The sequence below is a fragment of the Syngnathoides biaculeatus genome, chromosome 14 (genome assembly GCF_019802595.1).
Source record: "Syngnathoides biaculeatus isolate LvHL_M chromosome 14, ASM1980259v1, whole genome shotgun sequence".
NCBI classification, from domain to species: domain Eukaryota; kingdom Metazoa; phylum Chordata; class Actinopteri; order Syngnathiformes; family Syngnathidae; genus Syngnathoides; species Syngnathoides biaculeatus.
In genome coordinates this window covers 21,455,380-21,480,083 of record NC_084653.1, presented here as the reverse complement: position 1 = coordinate 21,480,083, position 24,704 = coordinate 21,455,380, and the positions used below count along the sequence as shown (strand labels likewise).

The 24,704-nt window shown below is 40.5% G+C and overlaps 2 protein-coding genes across 3 annotated transcripts; one reads left to right on the top strand and one right to left on the bottom strand.

The window, feature by feature from the left end:
- The first annotated feature begins 2,992 nt into the window (after window positions 1-2,992).
- ankzf1 (ankyrin repeat and zinc finger peptidyl tRNA hydrolase 1) lies at window positions 2,993-14,119 on the top strand. 2 transcript variants are annotated; one of them, XM_061841707.1, is made up of 16 exons: window positions 2,993-3,113; window positions 3,625-3,786; window positions 3,867-3,961; window positions 5,533-5,635; window positions 5,723-5,925; window positions 6,107-6,216; window positions 7,007-7,160; window positions 8,512-8,734; window positions 8,832-8,930; window positions 10,882-11,055; window positions 11,122-11,214; window positions 11,352-11,625; window positions 11,712-11,823; window positions 12,585-12,752; window positions 12,825-12,895; window positions 12,994-14,119. In XM_061841707.1, exons 2-16 carry the CDS (start codon window positions 3,639-3,641, stop codon window positions 13,118-13,120), a joined length of 2,154 nt encoding a protein of 717 aa, XP_061697691.1. In that variant the 5' UTR covers window positions 2,993-3,113; window positions 3,625-3,638; the 3' UTR covers window positions 13,121-14,119. The 2 variants fall into 2 exon arrangements, with proteins under 2 accessions (XP_061697691.1, XP_061697692.1); XM_061841708.1 differs by having other exon boundaries at window positions 3,003-3,109.
- A 470-nt stretch (window positions 14,120-14,589) lies between these two features.
- glb1l (galactosidase, beta 1-like) lies at window positions 14,590-23,103 on the bottom strand. The gene is made up of 16 exons (XM_061841709.1): window positions 22,892-23,103; window positions 22,107-22,276; window positions 21,866-22,016; window positions 21,676-21,736; window positions 21,513-21,607; window positions 19,829-20,009; window positions 19,703-19,761; window positions 19,499-19,620; window positions 19,294-19,334; window positions 19,083-19,201; window positions 18,933-19,007; window positions 17,212-17,298; window positions 17,008-17,121; window positions 16,789-16,920; window positions 15,148-15,366; window positions 14,590-15,082 (listed from the first exon to the last, which is right to left on the bottom strand). Exons 1-16 carry the CDS (start codon window positions 22,940-22,942, stop codon window positions 14,879-14,881), a joined length of 1,881 nt encoding a protein of 626 aa, XP_061697693.1. The 5' UTR covers window positions 22,943-23,103; the 3' UTR covers window positions 14,590-14,878.
- Between the last annotated feature and the right edge of the window lie 1,601 nt (window positions 23,104-24,704).

Below are 24,704 nucleotides of genomic sequence, written 5' to 3'. Positions count from 1 at the left end.
GAGGAAATACTCCGCATGTATGTGGAGTTATTTGCTAACGTTTGCACAATGCAGCGCGGTTCTCAAACCTTTTACACCAACAAAAATACGACCATCTATAGCCATCATGACGTACATTGAAATGCATAATAATAATAATAATAATAATAATATGGATGTAAAATCAAGTGCATTTTTAAAATATCACCCCGCTTTAATATGGGGAAAATAGAAAAACTGGACTTGTATCAGTGTTAAATTTAAATACTTTGCACAGAAATATTTAATTTTGAAACAAAAGCTTTTTGATTTATTACAGATGTCTTGAATTTAATAGTCAACAAGTGAACTTCAGTGAGGCAGTTATTTTACATAGCAACATGCACACTGGTTTAATGAATTAATGTCCATTTTTGCCATATTTTTTTGTCCCAGAGTCCTCTGCCCAAACAAGTTTAAGATTCCATCATAAATTGAAGTGCAACACATTCAACTATGACTCTGTGATGTTGCTTTAGAATAAAATTAGAAAATAAAATCTATAAATTGGCAACACTGTCTTTTGTAAATCATCTCCGTTCACAGCCATGTTGTTAGTGTAAGCACTATGCTTGAGTAGGGATGCAATGATAAATACTTTCAAAATAAGTGTTTATAAAATTTAAATGGCCGATACTTGCATCAAGCAAAACTTTTTTACTTTGATTTACCATAGTGCTAATAAATAATCCATTTGATGAAATTCAGTGTAAGTAAAAAAGTTGAAATTTAACTTACTTATTTTTTGTACAATATTGTGGAGAGATTTTATTTTTAATGTTAAGAAAGAAGAATTATTATAACTGTGTATACTCAATATATAATTTTGAGTAATGATCTCATTTGGAAGAGTTGCATTGGGATAATGTTAATCATGATAAACAGACTTACTTTTCAAACATGATTTTTATGATTTTCATTTTTTCATTCTTTATTTTTGATCATCAGTGGGATGAGAAATCGATGAATGGATGTTCAGACGATGATGGGATGAATAATTAATAAAAGGCATCTTTTGCAGGAGGAAAGAATTGAGTGAGAAGAATGATTTAGCAGCTCTTTTCCAGTCAAGTGGGGTGTTGGATGAGTTGCAACAATTTGGCTCACTCCTTCAAGAGGAAAAGCAGCTTACTGAAAGACTAAAAGATGTTGCAGCAGACGGGTATCATTAAAAAAAAAAAAAAAAAAAAAAAAAAAAAATTGGGTGCACAGATAAAAATCACAGACCTACATATTTGAATAATCTGATGTATCTTCCAGGAAAGAAATGAGCGATTTATGTGAGAGAAAAGCGCACGCCAGAATTAAGAAAGAAAGCCTCATGGCTGAGATAGCGGATTTGAAACGGCGTCTTGAAGGGGCCAAAGATCCCGACGTGGCAAGTAAGAGAACATCTGCACCTTCTTGAATTTCTTTTGAAAGTTGTTTGCGATATCAGTGGTCTTTTTTTTTTTTTTTTTTCTTTTTCTCTACCAACAGCACAAGATATGAACCACGTGCCGATCACTCGATCGAAGAAAAACAAAAGCAAGTCAAAGTAATTTTACTTTTGTTCAGACTGTTTTTAACTTTCTCTGCTTCTATAATTCTATAATTCAGTTTTATGCAAATATTTGAGAAATATTTCAACCCCAGCTGCTATTAAATGAGACTTTTTTTTTTTTTTTTTATTAATGACACATCTTGCATTTTCCATCACTGAGTATAAGATGTAAATGTTTTTGTCTAAATTTGTAATTAAAAAAAAAAAAAAGAAAAATTCAACAGGGAAATGTATTAGACTCTTTTATCCCGGGCTAAAGACACTACATAGGGTGATGGGGTGAGCCAACTGGTTAGAGCATTGGCCTCACAGTTCTCAGGACTGGGGTTCGAATCCCAGCCCCACCTGTGTAAAGTTTGTATGTTCTCTTCGTGACTGCGTGGGTTTTCTTCGGGCACTTGGGTTTCCTCCCACATCCCAAAAACATCCATCCATTCATTTTCTTTGCTGCTTATCCTCACGAGGGTCACGGGTCGTGCTGGAGCCTATCCCAGCTGGTAACGGGCAGGAGGTGGGTACACCCTGAACTGGTTGTCAGCCAATCGCAAGGCACGTAGACACGGACAGTCTCATTCACAATCACACCTAGGGGCAATTTAGTGTCCAATTAATGTAGCATGTTTTTGGGATATGGGAGGAAACCGGAGTGCCTGGAGAAAACCCACACAGGCATGGGGAGAGCATGCAAGCACCACACAGGTGGGACTGGTATCGAACCCGGGTCCTCAGAACTGTGAGGCCAACGCTTCACCAGCTGAACCACCATACAGTATTTACTATTGTAAGCAAGGTTTGCTATGCAAATAAGTGAATATGTAGTGCGTTTAAAAAAAAAAAAAAAAAATCAATTAAAATTTACCAAAGAGTTTAATTTTTTTTTACCTAAAATTTTTAAAAAGTTAGTGATTGCTAAAAGCAATTGCTTTGTAACCAGAAGTTAGATACATACAAAGGATCTTTAAACAAAAAAAAATGTGAACTACAGTAACATTATGTACAGAGTGAATATTAAATTCAGTGATTCAGTGCATACTTTTGGAATGTGAAAGGAAGCCAGAGGACCTGCAGAAAAAAAACTCGGATGAGCATGAGGACGACATGCACTCTCTGCACAGGAAGACCAGTTATAGCTATTTAGCTGTTTTTCCTAAAATTGTTTAGTTAAATTTTTTTTAAATGTATTTATTGTGAATACAATAAGTCATGGTAAAATACTTTTGTATTATTTTTGTACAGTAAATCTTTAAATAGTGCCCTGGTTGTAGTTAAATGGATTGCATATAAAACGAAAAGACAATTTAAATGAAATTTTACATTATCTAAATGACCTGTGCCAATCTGTCTTGTTTTAAATATCAACGTGGTCCTTTAGAATTGTAGACAAAGATGTTCACCGTTGATGTATTTCACATGCCGACCAATGGTGGCGCTGTTAGATTTGCGCATGACCAACGAACACAAACCAGGAAGTGATTCCTTCGTGTGTTGACAACTTCTCGTCAACGCAGTATAACTGCTGACCGCTACATTCGTGAATATATATGGGAAGTCGGTACGTTTTAAATGTTTTAACTGAAGAATATTGTCTTTTAAAACATAAATCAACAGCCAGTTGGATGTACCGTGTTTGATATCATGTAATCGTGTTTAATTTGCGCATCGGCTCGCCTCGACTCACATTCTTCATTGAACGTGTACAGCTAAACATGGTTTTATGAAGTCTAAAACAAACAAAACTAAATCGGTCACCTTTGTTTAAAATCTCTGCAATGTGTAATATTGCTGTTGTTTTCCGAAGATCTTAATTCTCATAAATGTGCTGAAGACTTTTAGCTGGCACATTTAAAGCTAACCTGGAAAAAAAAAAACGCGTTATCGTTCACTGTTACATTTCCACAGATCCAAGTATTATTTTTCTTTTCACTACCTTGCTTCCATTTAGTGATCTTTCACACGTTTTGTCATTTTATCTCATCATAAGTTCGTGGGATTTGTTTTCAACCATCTCTTTGCCTTTGTAAAGCACTGTGGATTCTCACAAAATCAATTTGCCTTGCCTTAAGCGTTCCCGCCTTGAATGGCCTTCCAGTTGTTTGACATGAAGCCCGTGAATCCAGACCACTGCTCCATATTTGAGATTTGCTTCCAAGATGAGGCGTTTACAGGACTGACAGAAGTAAACCCTGCCCTAAAACAGAGTGTTAATGAAGAGCCAGCCACAGAAAGTATAAAGAATTCTGTATTTGCATTTTGCATGTCATGTTAATCATGAAGATTTGTCATGGTTAACCTAAATTCCTTTCAGAATTTGAGGATAAAGGGTCCAAAGATGTCATAGAGGTGTCGGACAAAATGGTCTGCTCAGCTTGCAGATGCTCCTTCATAAACCGTGAAGAACAGGTAAGCCCTTTTCTAGTGCAACCTTGGCTTGCTAACTATATTGTTAACTCTGTTGGACTTTCTCTGTTACTGCGCGAGTGCCCAGTATTTACATTCACCATGGAAACCGCAGCCCAAAATGGCCTCCACATCCCAATTTGCAACACATTGGATTTATTTCTTCATTATAAAGTGTTTGACTTATTTATATTCAAATAAATAAGTAAAATAAGATACTATAATTTCTCAATAATAATGTGCAAATTTTTCCCAAAATATTTTCAAAAAGTTAATCGAGCGCATTATATTTACGTATGGTTGAAAAATAAAATGTAATCACATTACATAGTCATATACAGGTACATAGCGTCGTAAAAAACATATACATTTCTAAATGGCATATTGATGTCTTCACATTTATATATATTACGCTAATGAGTGCCCCCAACCTGAGGTCTCAGAGCTCCTCCGGGAGCTTGCATTTTATGATTTTTAGCGTAGCACCTTTGTTGCTCCTGCACCAAAAATCAGAAATGACTGCCCATTAGTTTGTTTAAACTTAAACTAAGACAAAAAAAAAATGTCGACTACGACAACGGCTAGTTGTGCAGCTCCTGTTAAAAGAAATGTCATCACTTTTGCTGATGATGCCGGCAACCCGTAAAAACGATAGCTCGCCACAATGGCTTCAGATGGGTATCAAAACAACGTGAGCTCAAACTATGTAATACGAGCGTCATGGGGATATAAAAAAAAAAAAAAAAAAACAGAAGAGCGCACACAATTGAAATGCTCGCTCTTTAAAAAATGTGCCCATTCCGCTCGTTTCTATGTATCAATGATGAGTTCCACAGCGATGCACCAAATAAAGCTACTATGGATCTTTTTCGGGTTGGAAATGAGTCATAATGCTTCTTTTGACGGCTTGGCCAAGGATCTGTAATGTAATTCATAAACTGCACTATGCACAAACGTTTTATGCACAAATATTTAATGCAGTGTTTAATAAACAATGTTAAAGAGTTTGTAATTTTAAGAGTGAAATATGTGTTAACAGTATTAATAAAATGTTGTGCCATCGTTGACCATTTATTTTAGTTGGTTGAGGGATTCTCTTCAAACAAATTACAGGGACCAGGACAAGTGTGTCTTGTGGCCTGTCCCGAGATTATATTACCGCTACATCGGCACATGCACGTTGTTATTAATGATTTTTGTACGGATAGTTTTTTGAAAAACAATAAAAGTACAAACCTAACAAAATATAAATACACATCATTCCTAATATTCTGAGCATATGGGTGGCGGCAAATTGGTGGTGCGCATTGTACATTGGTAGAAGGGTTTTCCTGATTGTTTAGGTCAACTTTGGGGGTGCGCATTATACTCGAGAAATTACGGTAAATATAACTTTGTTCTGCGATTGGAGTGTTTTATTTTCATTTACTCAAGAAACAATTATGGGGTTTGCAAACATTTAGGTGAATGAACTCTGTCACTTCACCAAGGTTGCATTGTTTTCTCATCCCGTCTTGAACTTTGTTCACATGAGTTCACGTAAAAAAAAAAAAATTGTTTTACCAAAATTGTAGATGGAACACTACAAGCTCGACTGGCATCGGTTCAACTTGAGGCTAAAGATTGCGGGAAAGCCGCCAGTTACGGCCGAGGAGTTTGAGGGGAAGACTGGGGCCGGTAAAAAAAAATAATAATTGTATCTTACAGTTGGATGTTCTTTTTCCCATACTCGTGCCTTCTATTTTGTCTCTTGTCACTCCTTAGGGGATTTGTCAAGTATCTCAGGTTCAGAGTCTGACTCGGAGGTGGAAGAATCTGATGAGGATGAGAGCAGATCGAGCTGGAACGCCACCGCTGGCGGGGAGGATGACGTGAGCTTATTGACTGGAAGGCTCTCCAGCAAAGTGGTGTTCCAGAATTCAGTGGGACAGTACCTGTCAGTCTACCGCTGCATTCTACACGGAAAAGTAAGCCTTTGGACCAGGTTAGGAAATCCTTCTGTATCAGAGAGAATTTCAGTTTTTCCAAGAGCAATACAAAATTTCCTAAACGGATTCATTTACCTTGCATCGTGGTTCACTGGTGATTAGCACAACTGCCTCACGCTTTTTTAAAACTTGTATTTTTTTTTTTTAATCATTTTGTTAGATGGATGAAGAGCAAGATTTGGAATCCTGTTTGAAGTCCGTCACCAAGAGGACATTGTGGATCATCCTCATGACAGGTGGAGGCCATTTTGCTGGCGCTGTATTCCAAGGGTATGCTTGAATTTAAAAAAAAAAAAAAAAAAAATCCTACACATTTTTGGTAAAGATGGTCTTATTAATTGATCAAATTATCATTAAAAATAATATTAACATTTCTGGGAATTGAGGAGCAATTAATGGTGACTAAGCAATTGAGGCAAAATGGAGTGATTCAATAATGCAGGGGTGTCAAATTCATTTTTGTCGCGGGCCACATTGTTGTTACGATTTCCGTCAGAGGGCCGTTATGACTGAATCCATGAAAATCTTTCGCCTCATGATATTTACAGATTAAATTTATGAACTGGTTATGAATCAGAAATCAAGCGTAATGGGTTTTTCAACCATTTTTCATGTTTGATAACACAAAAATGCTTGCAATATCTCAGCGTTATAATTTACGATATGACAATTTGAAATGTTGTCACAGATTATCACAAAAAATGTGATAAGTCATGGTTTGCCTTCGCAGGCCACATAAAATCATGTGGCGAGCCGGATCTCGTCCCCGGGCCTTGTGTTTGACACCTGTGCATTAATATGACATGACATCAACTATGGGAAGTTTCACTTTATTAATGCCTTTACTCCTTAAGACAACATCATTCTGCTTAATAACAACACTGGCATGGAAAGAGGAGTTCAGAATGTTCAGATAACTGTTAATTGATGGTTAAAATTTCCCCAATATTTATTTATGTATTTATTTAGTCAAACACCAATTCTATTTTATAGCGCCACCAAGATCCATGTCATGTGTACTGTCCAAATCTTTCCTAACATTGCGGTTTTACTTCCTCAGGAAAGAAGTCCTTCAGCACAAGACCTTCCACCGATACACAGTGCGCGCGAAGAGAGGCACGGCTCAAGGGCTCAAGGATTCTCAAAACCGGAGTCACGCGCCAAGGTCTGCGGGAGCCGCTCTGAGGCGCTACAACGAGGCAGCGCTAGTCAAGGCAAGAATACGCTAAAGCCACTAGAACCTCTGAAAAATCTAAAGTTCAAATCACCTTCAGAATTGTTTGCAAGATTTCACCTTAGTGACCATCTTCAAGGTCCACTGTCATGAAATGCAGTCTGTTGTTAATGGAAAAAAAGGCAGCCGGAATGGACCCATCCGTTTTTTTCACCACAAAAGATGATTTTGACGTATATGGCTTTTTGTAACTCCCCCATGAAAATCCTCTCGAGGGATTTGTTTTCGAGAAGAAGTAGGAAGTGAGATACAGGGCAGTACCGCACTCAAGCGGTTTCGTATGTTTATACTAGTTTTACCTGCTGGAAGGTAGCTCGTTGTTCCGTCGTGTTAGCCAAAATGCCGGCTCATTGTGTCGCTCGGGAGGATGGATTCGCTCTTCATACTTTTCCAAAAGACCCAGTTAGTCTTGAAAAATGGATTGCACAGGGGCAAAGGACGAGAACTTCGTGGGTTCCAAATGACAGGTTAGGTGTGTATACAGCTCCTAAAAAAAAATAATAGTTTGGGCGGTACGTAATCCTCTCAGAATGTAACAAAACATCCGCGCATCTAAGTCAGGGGTGCTAAATGTGTCGATGTACCCGTCGGCGCCGAGCATGGCTTCAGACGAGCCGGCACCGAAGCCGTGCCTCGTCCGCCGCGATCACGGCTTCGGCCCAGGTGGCTCATTCCGGCACCGACCTTGGGTGGCTCATCGTGGCACCAAGCCGAGCTGGGGTGGCTCATCGCAGCGGTGGGCCGTAGTGGCTCATCTCCGCCGCGCAGGTGGATCAGACGGGGAGGTTTGGCCCCGGCGTTGTCGTCACTTGCGGGCGCCGTTGTTTTTATCACCGCCGGGCGGGGGTGGGGCGGGCGGGGAGGCGGTTTGGCTGCAGCGTCGTAATTACTCGCGGGCAGCATTGTTTTTATCACCGCCGCAGGGAGGTGGATTGGGCGGGGAAGTGGTTTGGTCGGGATCCGCACGTCATCTAAATATGGCTCGAAACAATAGGGTAATATTGCCCCGGACACTTAGAATGGGAATGTTCATCTCCCATAGTAGGTGGCACCGCATGTTTTCAACGGCGATTGTCCCAGTGTGATGTGACGGACAGAAGATGTAGCCAACATGGCGACCACTTGGATGTCCAATGACACTTCCGCAACTTTGCGCATGGATGACGCGCTCTCCGCTCATATTTATTTGTTCATATAGACATTGATATGAATAATGTTATATGTATTTTCATTACAATATCTATTTTAGAATGTTTATAGGGACACTTGACCTTTAAGGAATTGTTTTGTTCCCCCCTCAACTCAGTGCACATTTTAATATATTCTTCCAGGACATTCAGGATCTCTTAGAGAGCTGGGGACAGTACTTAGAAGAAGCATCTGCCATATTCGTACGAGCTCCAAGCTACAATAAGACAATCTTCTATGGTGGCCGCACAGGCCCGTTGGCCAAAAAGGACTCCAGGCTTCGCAGCATTCCATTCGCCACACGCAGGGCAACCTTTCGAGAAGTACAGCGGGTACATAATATGCTTTCCACAGTTCAGCTTTATGGTAAATGCAATTGTTACTAACTTGTATGTGTACCACATGGTTTGGTCACACAAATGTGAGATGATTTCATAATGATTGACGCAATGTCTTGATCCAGGGAAGGACACTGACATGTCCACTTTCAGCAGTGTACCAAAGAAGGCCTGGAAAAACACAGCCCAACCTGAAGTACCACGGAGGACTGAACAAAAGGAAGGTCAGTTTCATTTTCATAAAACCGCTGTCATTATGATGCTATGCACTTCATGAATATATTATTAATTTCTTCTCACAATGTCAGTCACAGCTCAGCTCAGTTTTTCATAAGGAAAACTACACAAAGGATCATTTTGAGGAAATATATCAGAATACAGGGCAACTATGAACTTAAAATAATTATTGCTGTCTAAAGTATGAATACATGCACCTGAAGACAAACGTTTACACTCACTGTGCAAAAACACATTTCAGTTTTTATCACACTGAAGACAAATGAGACTAAACCACTCCTGTTTCCGGTCAGTCGGGATCAACCTCGAACACACCTTTTTGAATCTGCCCACAAATTTCAGATCAGGGCTTTGTGATGGCCACTGCAAGACATTCACTTTATCCTCAAGCCACTTGTTAACCATTTTGATTGACTTGAAACAGGAGTGGTTTAGTTGAACTTCACACAGTCAGACTAATAAAAATTGCACCGTGTTTGTAAACTTCTGACTTCAACTGTACATAGTGGACTTTTCCAATGGTGACCTTAAGCTCCGCCCCCTTAGCCATGTCCTAGAAGCTTTCAAAATGGCGATTGAACACAACATGCTTGAAGTAGATTCTCTATCGTGTATTCCAGATAATATTGCGGTATGTTTTTTGCTAAATGCGTCAGACATGTCCAAGAGAGTTCTACAGAGATGTCTCAACTATTTCACGCAAGGATATGCACACGCAATTAAGATTTTGGACGGACCAGAACGCAATGGCAGAGTTACGGCGAAATGTTGGCAATCGATGCAAAAGAGTTAGACGCCTCACAAACTTCACATTGAAATCCAACAGGATAAAATAGTGGAATCGTACTGCACGTGTAAAGCAGTGTGAGTACTTTTTACTTGGAAAGATCACGAGTAATATCATCGTAGTCTTTAGAAGTGAGTGGGTGTATTCATTTAAGTTGGCTCGCAATTTAACCCAGTGCTCAGTCTTAGTACGACGTGATACACATAGGCAAATAGACATTTCACTTGCATGACATGGCGCATTTACGTATCCCGAACCCAACTCCGGCTTAAAACATGACACACTTCATTCAGCAGGTCTGTGATACGCTAACAAAGTGAAAGTTGTTCTCCTGCAATGTATCAAGTACTGATAATAATTTAATCAAGTTCAGAGAAGATACTTCTCCCTCACTTACCTTTGAACATACAGCCCTGTATTTGTTGATATTGTCCCCATTTAGCTCTACGTGCGGTCTTCCACAAGCCTTAATCCATCTTAGACACTTCGTCAACTGTGTTTTAGGCTTTGGAAAATGAATCAAGTGGGCCCCTTGTAACCTAGCCAGATATCTTTCATCACAATTGCACGTTCCCCAAGCGCTTCCGAGGACCATTTTGTTCGGAACATTAACTTTTCCAAGCGCACGCGACCGATAACCAGCATTGCTTGTGGGACATGACGACAAAAGGGGTGTGTCAAGCCAGGGGTTAAGACAATGCAGCTATCTGATTGGCTATTATTGTACGAGTGTTTGACAGGTCAGAAAGGTCCATTAGCAGTGATCATAAACAGCATTATACTCAGATGTAAATTGTAAAACATACATATGGAATGTTATTACATCCAGAACAATAATGGAAAGCATCCTCACAAGGGAAAGAATGAACTCCTTTAAATACTTCAATAATCATAACAAAAGTCACAAAAATCATAGGGAATTCCTGACTGTATCCGTTGGAAACAATTGTTTTTTTTTTTTTTTTTTACAATAATGCATTTATCTTAGTAAAGGTAGAACTTTATCATTTTATTTCTCACAAGTTTGTATGGTGAATGTAAACCATCTGTCCGCTTTAATTACAACCCAAATGTTCCTGAAAGAATTATCATGTTGTGTATATTTAATACCATTACTATTGTGATTTTCATGTTTGCTTGTACCTCAACAGAAGCTATCCAGAGCAGCTCAGATGAGGAGCAAGAAGATGAGATTGAGCTTGAGATGGTGGAGATGACCATTGGAACACGGGACCTAAAGGAGTTTGACATCCAACCCTCTCGACATAATCGAAGGAGGAGAAGAAGAAGGAAAGAGGCGGAGGAAAACAAACGTGAAGAAGAGGGTGCGTCTCAATGTGGAAAGTCAAGCAATTGCTATTAATGATTAGTAATCGAAAACACTTACTCAGATGTGGGAGATCTTCGTAACCCCGAAGTGGATGATGAAACACCTCAGCAGACCCAACCGAAAAACAAGAATAGGAGGAAAAAACAAGCTGAGGGTGAGTACACCAGTCACGTGAAAACCTCAAAAGTTGAATGGCGCTGCGTAATTAAAAAATTGAAAGCTTTTTTTTATATTGTAGAAATTGTTTTTTTAATAGTTGCATTGCATTTGGCACACATCGTCCTCCCATAGAAGCAGCGGATGACTCATGGGAGTACAGTCTGAGGGACGCCCTCTTCACAGCCTGCAAGGTCGGGGATGCTGACGCCTTGTGTCGTCTCCTCAATCTTTCCGGAGAGCCTCGGGAGCTGTCAGAGGGCAAGGCTGCGGACAGCGCGAGCCCTTTGACCCTTCTTAATAAGCGCGTTGACTCTTCGGGGTTCACTCTGCTGCATGTCGCATCAGCTGCTGCTCAGAAAGCTGTAATCAGGCTGCTGCTGGATGCTGGAGCGGACCCAGCGTGCAGGTAGAAATATCTTGAGTTGTATAATCTTAAATGAGTTGGGGGATGGGGGGTCTGTAATACGTCTGTAATGTGACCTTCTCCCGCAGTGATAACAAAGGCCAGACCCCATATAACGTCAGCCCCGACAAGGACACGAGGAACGTGTTTCGCAAATACATGGGTGACAATCCTGACAAATATGACTACAGCAAGGCTCGGGTAAGAGGATCAGCACGTTGGGTGCTACACACGCACGGTTGTGAGACAGGCGTTTAGCATCTGTTAGTGGTGAAAGTCCTCCGGATTTTCCAATTTTCATGAAAATTCCTGCGGAAAATTGAGGAAAATGGCCTAAAATTAATGCGGATATTAGTTGACGACATTGAACAAACACGCGTTTGATATCTAAGATAGTGAGCAATCTGGTCGAGTATATCAGTACAAGGCGACATAACAACTTTGAGACTTAAACGTTAATATTAGTTACTACAGATCAACTTCTTTAACATGTTTTGCTGTACGGTGTAGAAATTCTACAATATATTTTTGTGTATATTCTATATCTACACTGTAATATGTATAATGTGGGGAAAAGGACAATTTTACATGTCTTTTTATTGAATAGTTCACTTAATTCCTTTGTCTTGAGATAAGATGGCATATTTTAATGACAAATTTTGTGCTATCCAGTGATAGGGGGATGGGGGGCAAAAAAATCTGGGCTTGGTCCTTGGGGAACTTCTGCCCAATTATTATTATTATTATTATTTTTTTTTTTTTTTTTTTTGGTCAGGGCTTAAAAAATAAAAAGTTTGAATTTTTGTCAGAATTTTGTTCAAAGATATCGCCAGAATGCACCACAGCCATCCATTTTTTTCAAAATTCCCCCCTAGCAGGATTCGCACTTTCGGTGCTCGTATTTGTATTTTCAGGAATTTTCACAAAAGTCCATTTTCATCTGTAATCTTTGCTCCCCAAAGATACCGGGGCCACTAACAGCCGAGATCGAATCGATGAAGACGGAGAAGAAGAAGGCTCAGAAGGCGCTGAAAAAGCAACGCGAAAAGACGCAGAAGGAGGAGAAGAGGAAGCAAGAAAAGGAACTGCAGGAAAAGAAAAAGTTTGCATCTTTATCAGATAGAGAAAAGGTGACTTCTCATGCGTGTTTGCTTTACTCATTTTAATTCCAGCATGTAGTAAATATTGACTTTCAACACTAGAGAGCTTTGGCAGCTGAGAAGAGGTTTGCAGAGCAAGTAGCTGCAACTGGGCCCAGCCTCTCCAATATCAAGTAAGATCTTTGTGACTACATCCACAAAATTGCATTTACATTTAACGTCAGTTTTGTCTTTTTTGTGTTTTTTTTTTTTTTTCATGGTCTGTCATTAGGAGATGCTGGCAGTGTGGAGAGTCTCTCCTGGGCAAAATCCCATTCCACTACTCGGATTTTTCTTTCTGCACCCCTCGCTGCGTACAAGCGCATCGCAAAGCTAATGCTCTCCCAGGGAAAAGCTAACGAAACTTTAAAAGGGAGTGAGCGCTCGTATGGCTATGTCCATTTGAGGTTTGTAAAATATGTAAAGTTTGATCGCAGATCTGTGTTGATCACAGAACGTGCGAATTTAAACAGCATCTGTATTGTGAAAATACATGAATACGCGATGAAAAATTATTTTACCCCTTATGGAGTAAAACTAAATTGTCATTGCATCAATGTTAGATTCTCAAGTGCGAAACTGAAACCCTTGCTGAAAAGGGGGAAAATTATGAGTTCAAATCGTCATACTCATGCTGTTAAAGTTAACAGCATGAATTCCCCCCCACCCCCCAGCCAAAAAAAAGCAACTTGTCAAAAATACAGTCTCGAGTTTTTCACTGGTTGTTTAAAATACAACTTGGTGTATTTTCCGCACTGTGAGGCACACCTTCACTGGACGGCCCATTTTAAAACTTTTCACATATAAGGCGCACCGCTTTATAAGGCGCATAGAATGGACGGTACAGTAGAGGTTGGGGTTACGTTATGCATCCGTTAGATGGAGCTGCGCTAAAGGGAATGTCAACAAAAGAGTCAGATAGGTCAGTCAAACATTAATAGATTACAAACCCGCGTTCTGACAACTCCGTTCACTCACAACATAAATAAACAGCTGTTCACCGAGGTAAAGCCAGTGATGTAATATTGTAGTAGTAGTAGTAGTAGTAGTATAGGAGCCATTCGGGGGTCCTTACACAAACACACATGGAAATGAAATGGCACACTTCGCGCAGTCATATATCCCAGCACGCCCCGCGCGCTGCTACTTCTACAAGGGAAAATGGAGTTGGCGGCTGCTTACCGTAGTCGCGAGACTTGTTGCGGCTCAAGATTGATCCACATATCAAGCGCACTGGATTATAAGGCACACTACTGGTCTATTTTTGGGAAAATTAAAGGCTCTTAGGTGCGCCTTTTATCGTGGAAAATCCTGTCATTCATGTGAGACTGAAATAAACTAAATTCTTCCTAATATCATTCATTCATCTTCTGTTCCGCTTATTCTCACCAGGGTCACGGGTGTGCTGGGGCCTATCCCAGTTATCTTTGGGTGAAAGGCTGGGTACACCCTGAACTGGTTGCTAGCCAATAGCAGGACACATACTGTAGAAACAAACAACCTTCCTAAAAATAAAAAATTTTCTATAAAAAAACCAGATGACCTTCTCTAAGATTAGGATTTATGTAATAATAATAAAAAAATATAATAGACTGCATACACCTTTCTTTCTCTGCCTTTCAAAAAATATATTCTTGTAAGATAATGGTTTTCCTGAAATAGGTCTTTTAGTCTCCTAAAATGACAGTTTTTAACAGCATAATTCCCCATCATTTTAAAATATTTTAAGAAAATGTGTGTGTGTGGGTGGGAGGGGTCAACCAAGACTCCAGTTGCCTTAATTCAACCTTTGCCGATTAAGACCTGCGGAATTAGAATATACACAAAGGAGGGGAGGAAAAGAAAATCCTTTTTATTATTAATACTGTAACCGTATGACTTGTACAATTCCGCTATTAGGCTTCCAAAATGTTTTTTTTTTTTCCCCCATTTCACCTCTTCTGACCATTTTCTCAAGGAATTGCGACTATTACTGTAATCTTTTGACTTGATTCTTGCATAGAATACTTTTTCACAATGACGCTATTGTACAAAACAACAAGGTTTACGGTAATAAGATCTTTCAAGCTGGATACATATCAAAAGCATTGTGCGCGTATTATTGTTTCAAACAAGTGTCACGATTCATTAGCTGCAGCGTTGAGGAGCGGTCGATCCATGAAGAGCACCCTTAAATGTGCCGGCGCCCCCTCCAGCTCTAATACTGTGATGTTGTTGGGCAGGGCGGTGCTGAGCAGGGGTCCGGGAACATAAAGGGTCTGCTGCGGGCCCCTGGTTGGCCAGTACCGACCCAGATTCACACCGTTGATCCAAACCTGCCCCTGAGAATGTGAATCAAAATGGTAAAACTCGTGATTTTATATATTTTCTAACTGTGTCACACTACCTTTGTCCAATCCGTCATCTTGAGAAAGGTGTCCCATGCTACACCAGTGGGCTGCAATGTCCCCATGTAGAAGGCCGGTCCAAAAGAAGGTCCGTTCGCTTGGTCGGGGAGGTCGACCACGTGAGGCCACCCTCCAGCAATGGCTCCATCGATGTCCAAAGGGTACATCTTCCAGTCACTTAATACATCTTGGCCCAGGATGAGGTTACCAAGGAGACCCTGGAATTGATGGAATTTGTCCTAAGAGTCATCAAATGATGTCGTCGACTTTTCGGCTTTGATAATTTAGGGCCATATTTCCTCAAATCGGTTTCTCCATTGTAACTGTATTTCTATTAGAAGGGGAGTTCTCAGTTCAAACACAATCAAGAGTCTACTTCAGAGCCTTATTTGCTGGCACCAATAGCAGCTCCTAAACATAAGCAGTCCATCCATCCATTTTCTTTGCCGCTTATCCTCACAAGGGTCGTGGGAGTGCTGGCGCCAATCCCGGCTGTGGTTGGGCAGGAGGCAAGGTACACCCTGAACTCGTTCCCAGCCAATTGCAGGGCACATGGAGACAAACAGCCACACTCACAATCACACCTCGGGGCAATTTAGAGAGTCCAATGCATGTTTTTGGGATGTGGGAGGAAACCGGAGTACCCGGAGAAAACCCACACAGGCACGGGGAAAACATCCAAACTCCACACATGTAACCTAAACAGCAGTCCCTAAATGCAAAGTCTCACAGAAACAGGACTCCCCCTAGCTGCAGTTGAGTGAGTAACCACACCAGCCACTAAAATGACTGAAATACAGTGATGCCTTGGTTCTCGACCACAAGCCATTCAATAAAACGGTTCGAGAAGTGATTTGTTCGAAAACCAAATCGATGTTTCCCATTACAATGAATGGAAAAAGAAATAATGCATTCCAAGCCTAAAAAATTGGGCTTTTTAAAGCATTTTCTCAAAGCTTTTCCTGATAATAAACTGCATGGTAGAAATACATGAATAGTTTGAATACTTTATATGATAAAATAATTTAGATTTAGTTTTTGCTTAAAATGTATGCTTTAGTAGTCTTGTAAACTTTTTTTTTTTTATGAACAAAAGTGCAGAATAACTTTAAACAAGCAACTTGCGTTCTTTGGAGCCATGATTGGGGGTTAATACGGTAGTCCCCGATAAGAAGAAAAACAACAGTCACTACCGGGACACGTCTGTACAGAGGCTGCGTTATACAGACTAACAAAAGTGCACTGGTTGCCCCACACGCGTTGTCATTTCCGTTTTTTTTAGGGGGCGTTCGAATTGACAATAACAAAACGCGTCGTGGGTGGGTCAACTGCTTGCGCCACGCGCATTATGTTATTTCTGGGGTTTTTTCGGCGGCGTGGGAATTCACAACAAAGCGCGTCGTGGGTCAGGTGGCCTGGCCGTGTGCAGGTTTTGTCGGGAGCGTTCGTGTACTGATTTTCATTCGATAACAGAAGCAAAAAAATCTCGAAGAATGATTTGTTTGAAAATGGGGACGTTCGAGAACCGAGGCTTTACTGTATTGTGAAATAAGTTAACAGTTTTCTATGTGACATGAAGAAGACACAAGGCCTTTAAAAGAAGTGTTCTTACGACAAAAACTATTCTTGTATTGCCTTGCCTTGTAATCATTGATATGCCTCCCAAAGTTAACTCTGCCCATATTCTCTACGAGGACATCCAGGATGTCCCCCTGCCGTCCAGTGACGTTCATCACGAGTACCGTGTCCCTCTCCAGGAGACCCTGGAAAACCTGTTCACAAACGTTTAGACTACAATAGCAACATTCAAACTTGATTGGACTTGGTTTTGCAACAAAAGTTTATGGTGGAGGGCTCACCCCGTTGACGGACACGTACGCGCGGTCACGAACTCCGTTGGTGGGAGAGATGAGTAGGGTGGGCTCAGCGAGGTCCCGGGGCAACGTGGTCTGGTATAGAATGTATCCGTAGAACTGAACACAGGAGACATTTTAGCTCGGAGGCACACCAGCAACCTCAGGAACTTTATGGTCGAAGAGGGTCTCCTTTGCGAGTGACGCTACCTGTTTGAGGTCCTCAAAAGTCAGAGGGTACTTGGACTGAACAGGACCTGCAGAAAGTCGGTCCAGCAAGCTGCTAATGTTGCCCACCTGTGGAAAGAAAAAGCAACTGTCATCAACAAAATCTTTTTATGGACAATTTAAATTAGGATTTTACAGATCTAATCCCAGACCTGATCCAAGTAAATTTCTTTTAAAGAAGCAATACTGAAGACACGGATTTCATCGAGTGGTTAATATTTGAAATATGGCCTGGATTTATTACATTAACGGTGGACCTATAAATTGTGTGGCATCAATTAGAAGGGAGAGGCAATATATATTCATTGAAATTGTTTCCTAAGGAAATAAAACATGGGAGATAAATTTTTTTTAATACTTTAATGATAACATCCGTGAAAAAAAAAACGCCTCGCCATCATGATCATCATACAGGTGCATCTCAATATATTATATCGTGGAAAATGTATTTCAGTAGCTCAATTTAAAAGTTAATCTCATAAAGATTCATTAAATAGGAAACTGCGTTCCAGAAGCCAACCATTATCTGAGCTGCTTATCCTCACAAGGGTCACGGGAGTGCTGGAGGCTATTCGAGCTATCTTCACGCAGGAGGCGGGGTACACCCTGAACTGGTTGCCACCCAATCGCACGGGACGTAGAAATATACACTTATTCGCACTCACAGTCACACCTGTGGGCAAGCTTGACTTTTTAATCATTATATTTCAATTGCTAGAGATTGTAGAATGTTTTTTTTTTTTTAAATATAGCTATAAGACAAACATCAAAATGAGTGAGCAAAAATCAAACTATGAAATATTTAATTATTAATTTAATTAATTCTGATAATTAATCGTGGGTAACCTTTGGAATTACATTAATTTTCTTAGTCGCTTATCCTCACGAGGGTCGTGGGAGTGCTGGAGCCTATCCCAGCTGTTAACGGGGAGGAGGCGGGGTACACCTTGAACTGGTTGCCAGACCAATCGCAGGGCGGATAAAAACAACCAGCCATTTGCATTCACAATCACAGCTTTGGGCAATTTAGAGTGTCAAATTAATGTTACATGTTTTTGGGATGTGGGAGGAAACCGGAGTGCCCGGAGAAAAACCACGCAGGCACGGGCAGAACATGCATACTCCACACAGGTGGGTCCGGGATCGAACCCAGGACCTTAGAACTGGGAGGCAAACACTTTCCTGCTTATCCACCGTGCCACCCCTTTGGAATCGAGGTACTGAAATAAATCAACTTTTCTATAATAGTCTTAATTCAAGGACATACATGTACCGCAGAGACCGTATACATGTGACTTTTACCGATCCGGCCCTGTTAGCACTGCGCTAGCGTGTTTCTGCCATGTATCAGTGACTTTTACCATGTTTTTTTTAACAGGTCCTGTTAGTGTTAGCACGGCGATGCTAGCGCTAGGACAGTGGAATTAGCATGGCGGCGCTAGATTTAAACTCTCTGCGTACCGTCTTTCTTTGTGAATATCTCGTGTTTCAATGTGGGCACTTGCGGCTTTTACACGGCTGCGGTGTATGTATGTACCAAATGGTATTTCCTTTACAAATTTACTGGGTGAGGCTAACCTGTGTACTGTCTGTAGGCTGGGAATTATGGTATATATCAAAAATGGCTTCTAGGAAGTTATACACAGTACATCTTGTGCTTTGGCAAATGACAATATTTTTGGAAGAGGTATTAAAAATGTTACCTTTTTTAGCGTCACATAGCCATAGGCAAATTTGGGAGTAGCGGGTGGCATGGGTCCAAGTGGAACTGCTTTGAACTGCAGTGGGGAGGAAAAAATGGATACACGCTAAACTTCAGTATGTACATTTGTAAACATTTAAATCTGTCACACCATTTTTATGACATCTCGAATGGCCAACAGTTTCTCCGTGGGGTCCCCTGCCTCCGACAGAGGCGCGTCGTAGTCGTAGCTGGTCACCACGGGGCTGAACTTGGTATCGTGATCGGCGCCTTTTGGATGAAACGTAACGAGAGATGAGTGACAAACAAACGTGGATGCTAGTTTGAATGCTGTAATTACGAGAGGTGAATTTCAACCGCACCGTTCCAGTAGCCAAAGTTTGTCCCGCCCTCAAACATGTACCTGGGGTCATTTTTTTTTTTAATGAAGAGGGAAAAATAGATTATAATTGGAAACTAAATCAATAATTTCACAATGTTGACAACTATGACCTCTTACGTGATGAATTGTGTTCAAAATCAAACAAAATGGAGATTTTAAGGTATCAAGGGACTGCCTGGACGTACATGTTGACGTTAGCGCCCATGCTTAGCATCTCTGCTAACCCTTTGCTGACCTTCTGAGCGTCAACCACGGCATGCTCATCCCCCCAGTGGTCCAACCATCCGGCGTAATACTCTGAATTGACCTGCAACATCAAACAAAATACATTTCACTTCTGTGCTTTTGTAAAAATCACTAAAAACTATAATTTCTATATTTTAACTAACCAAAGGCCCCAGAGGTTCAAACTGCCTTTGCCGGTCGAAGGCTTCAGTTATGTTGTCGCCTGCGGAAGGTCAAACAGTTCTATCAAGATACGCTCGACTAGTAGCCGATTCTCTGCAAATGTCAACCTGTGCCAAAGTCCACAGTGGCGTACAATCCCCCCAAGGTCCCGCACGTCATTTCTTTATCCGTGTTGCCGTCGGTGGTGAACAGGACGACGTCTTTGCCCAGATAAAACCGCAGCACGGTCTGCAGGTGCCGCATGTAGTTGTAGTCGCAAGCGAAGTAGCTTCCGTACTCGTTCTCAACCTGAAGGTGACAGCGGAAGCCGACAGGTGAACACGTAGAGCTTATGCACGTGACGTCGCCATTTTCACGCCGCCATATTGCCAGTCATGAAGAGCTGCTCGACATTGTGGGGGACATTGAAGCGGAGGAGAATATACACAACGCCCGAGACCTGTTGTGTCACGAGAGACAAGACAGATTTTCAAAGAGATCGTTCTATGGAATACCAGCTGAAAAGACCAGAAAATATCGATGGATTTCGGCAATTAAAGGTGATGGATGGTGCCCGACCAAATACACACGACTCTGTAGCGATCACTTCACTTCAGGTAGGAATTATTCTTCTCAATCTCAAATTCCCAAGAAGTTTTGAGAATGCCAAATTAGCTCATTTGAGAATAACGTGTATTGAAAAAAAAAAAAAAAACGGCAGGGAGTCATCTCCAACATACACGGAAGCATGTTGTGGCCAACCTTTCCCCGACAGATTTATTTTTTTTTTTAACATGCATTGTTCTCAAATGAGTCTGATGCGTATTTAGAGAAAGAAAATAAACTATCCGTCACAGCGTAGTAAAACAGGTTAATGTCAACAAAAAAAACAGGTTAATGTGTGGCTGCAACACGCTTCCGTGTACAGGGGCTGAAGCCTATCCCAGCGGTTTATTTTCTTTTTTTGAATACGCATTGGACTCATTTGAGAACAATGGATATTTAAAAAAAGAAAAAAAATCTGTCACGGAGAAGTTTACCAAAGTTTAACGTGTGACCGCAACACGCTTCGCGTACGGAGGAGCCGACTCCATCTTGTTTTTTTTTGTTTTTTTTTTAAATGCATTGTTCTCAAATGAGCCAACTTGGCATTGTAAAAACTTTGCGGAAAACGCTATGTAGGAGCCGACTTGCTTGTCTTCTTTTTTTTTTTTCCAATCATAGTTAATGAATGTGAGTTTGTATAAAACCGGGAGTCATTTATTTAAATATTGGTATTGGTATTGAATACTAGCTGAAAAGATCGATGGATTCCGGCAAAGGTTAACGTGTAGCCGAACACACTTCCGCGTTCACGAGCCGTTTCCCCTTTGAAAACACATCCAGCAAAGAAGTATTTGTACGCGCCCAGACTTTTCTACACTTTCAAACTCTTCCGTGTAAATCTCAATGAGTTACTCACCAGATCCATGTGTAGATCCAGTCGTGCAAGACAAGCGCAAGCGGTCCAATTTCTTATCGGCGAAAACATCGACGTCTGCATTAAATATTGGTCCTTTATGCCAAGTGTCTCTCATTTTTCCACGTACTTTCGTTTATTATCACCTTGTAAATGTTGAACGGTATCAGACAAATCTGGGCGTCTTGCTATAAGACGTATTTTCGTGCCGTCTCCAACCGACTTAGCATTGAAGAATGCTTTGCTTGACCGACACTTCCGGCCAGTGACGCGATTTGATGACGTAGGTGCACGAGCTCAATAGCCAAGTTCCACTTTATTCGAAACAAAAACTATTGCAGGTATTCCTTTACCTGGATGCTAATGATGTTTCCGCCATTAACATACAACCAGGGCTTCATTTTGGGGAGGAAGACCGCAAACCAATTAGTGACCGCCTGTAAAAAATCTGGAGATAAAAAGTAAATTTGACGCAGGCAAAACAAAAAATTATTTTCACACATCCGTATGATGAACCTGTATCAGATGAGCGTAGTACAATGTTGCTTCTTTGAAGTAACCATGCCGGCAACCCGCCCTGTAACACACAAATGCGGGTTAAGTCGCTGCCGTGGCAACGGAACTCAGTTGATCAGAAGTCGGTCAAATTTGGATTGTGTTTTCTTCTTGACTTGACTGTTGTATGGTTTTATGGTCGTTTTCTCACCATCTCCCATTCGGCACAGATGTACGGGCCTGGGCGCAGGATCACCGACAGGCCCGTCTGATTGGCCAGATCCAAGAAATGCTCCAAATCCCTGTCCCCTGCGAAGTCGCGGACCCCCTCGACCGTTTCGTGGAAGTTCCAAGGAACGTATCTGCATGTAGAGCAGAAAAATAATAACAGTAATAATTTGATGGTCAGACATTGTTCACCCGTAAGATGTTTTGGGATTCTTCAGGCTCACACTTGGATGGCGTTGAGTCCCGTCATGTACATCTTGAGCAGCCGATCCTTCCAGTAGAAACGTGGGATTCGGGAGTAGTGAATACTGCCCGAGATGTACTGAAAGGGTTGTCCATCTTTTCGGAAACAATTGTTTTTATAGTCTATAGCGAAGGATCGCTTAGATGACACCTGCAAGATAAAAAAACAAAAAATGAAACGTGCTTCAATAGTTGAATTGACTCCATTGTAAGGCTGAGGGATTGATTGATTTTATCAAATCATCTTGAGTTTGACAGCAGTTTACAAACATTGCCAAAACCATGGTGCCCAATAAGTATATCCCGCTAGATGCGCAATTTATCCACATGAGAAACTTTTGACAAAAGGTATGTGCTTCAAAATATTTTACTGATGCACGGCTGAACAACTCTAAAGCAAATCTGAGGGAGGGAAACAATGGTAAACTTGTAATTAATAACATTGTCAATTGTTATTCACATTTGCAAAAGGTATGTAAACTATGTCTTCAAGACCATATCGCCCATTTCTCTTTTTTCCTTTAATATTAATGAGTAACAACTGTACAATATGAGAGAACGAAGCGGTAGTATGAGCAATATTAGCTTAATGATGGCATATTTTTAATAAAGCCAGATAAAACCAAATAGAGTAGAAATGACTACGTTCCAACAATGTTAGAATCCTCGAGGTGGGACAAAGTCATGAATATTATCGGCCTAATTAATGAGTTCTTTTGAGTATTGAAGAAGATTTCTACCCGTCGTGCAATATTTTCAATCTTACCCAGTTGGCAGAAGAACTTGCCACGAAGAACAAGAACCACGCCGCGTACATTTCGCTGTCTCCCACTGAACAAGCTAAAACGTGTCCTTTGCCGGCGTGTTAAACATTATCGTGTGCGTGATTAGTTTAGAGCACTTTAGACTCAGACATTTAAAAAGCGTGAACATTCTTGATTGCTGTTATCGAAGGGAAGCGTGCGCCGTCATGTGACATACTGGACGTAGGAAAGTGGGCGTCAACGCTGGCGCCGTATTGGATGTGGCACATTGCATTTGAAATCTTTTTTTATATTTGGTTATAAAACAGAAAATCTCATAATCGAGATATTTTTGGGACCTGGTGATTAATTTTTACCTTTTGTATATTCAGAGTACAAAATAAATGAACCCAACCAACTTCTATTGCAAAGAGTGAATATTTGTATTTGTTCGTTTGAAAACTACGTATTTTTCCCAATATATATTGTTTTGTATGTGAGTGAGTGAGTTAGTTGCAGTAAATTATTGGAATTCGTGGAACAAGAAGGCCTGTCAATTGATTCTCCTTCATCTAAGGGGCAGACATGACACATCGAAGATGGCGAACCAGGTTACGTATCCGAGTAACTGGTCTGCACCGTTTTAAAATAATTTTTTTCCGTGTTAAAATACTTAAAATTCATGATAAATTTCTACCTTACTGGATGTATTCATCAAGGGACTGATATCAGATAATATTTGTTTTAAATTTCCAAAACGTTGTGATGAGAGTGTCCTATCCTTCAGAGGCACATGATGGCGCTGCTGTAAAGCTGTTAAAGTGAGAGGCTTTTGAAACATAAATAATAATGAAATGCCAAGAGAAGAATCATCATCATCGTCATGGTTTTAGTAATGAAAGTGTATGCGTGCAGATGAAATTTGTTCTCTGTTCTGTTTTTTTTTTTTTTTTTTTTTTTTCTCAGTGAACACACATTTGTTAGTGGAACACACTTGAATCCAGCCCAGTGAATTCATCCAAATGAAAAAAAAAAAATATATATATATAACAATATGTTTAACACTCTTTATGATTTTTGTGGTTGTTGTCCGTGTTGGTGATGGTTAGATTGGGCTGATTTGCAATGATGAGATGAAAACATGGCTGCTCCATTTCATTCTGGACTATATATAACTCATGTCAACGGATCTTGTATTTTCCCGAGTTTTAATACAATATACAATTTTTTTTTTTTTTTACCAAAGATTTCAATTTCATCTTTTTTTGTCTATCTCCAGAGTTTTCTTATCTGTCTTGAGAAAACCCATGGTGTTTCCCCCGATGCGTCAAAGTTCCCTTTCACCGATTCAGTCTCCACCTTCGCCAATCCGGTCTCAATTTGTGCCAAAAGGTCGTCATGGTTTTCTTCAATTTGAATCTGAAATAGAATCAGATATTCAATATGGGTGCAAAAATGCGTGGCAGTTGGTACGTCAGTTTTTGGACTGCAGTTTCAGTATGACTGTGTAGAAAAAGAAACACTTTCTCCCGAAATTATCTCGGTATTTCGCTAATTAAAATTCCAGCATCAGTAGTGTATATAACACTAATTCACATTGCGTTATTAAACAAAACAAATGGTAAACCGAATTATATTGACCACATCTATGCACTATACTGTAATATATTATGTATAAAAATACACAAACAAAATGTTTAACAGCCTCTTAGTTACTTGATACTCGACCACAATCCGTTCCAGAAGGCGATTTGAGTCGTGATTTGTTCGAAAACCGAATCGATATTTCCCATTACAATGAATGGAAAAAGAAATAATGTGTTCCAAGCCTAAAAG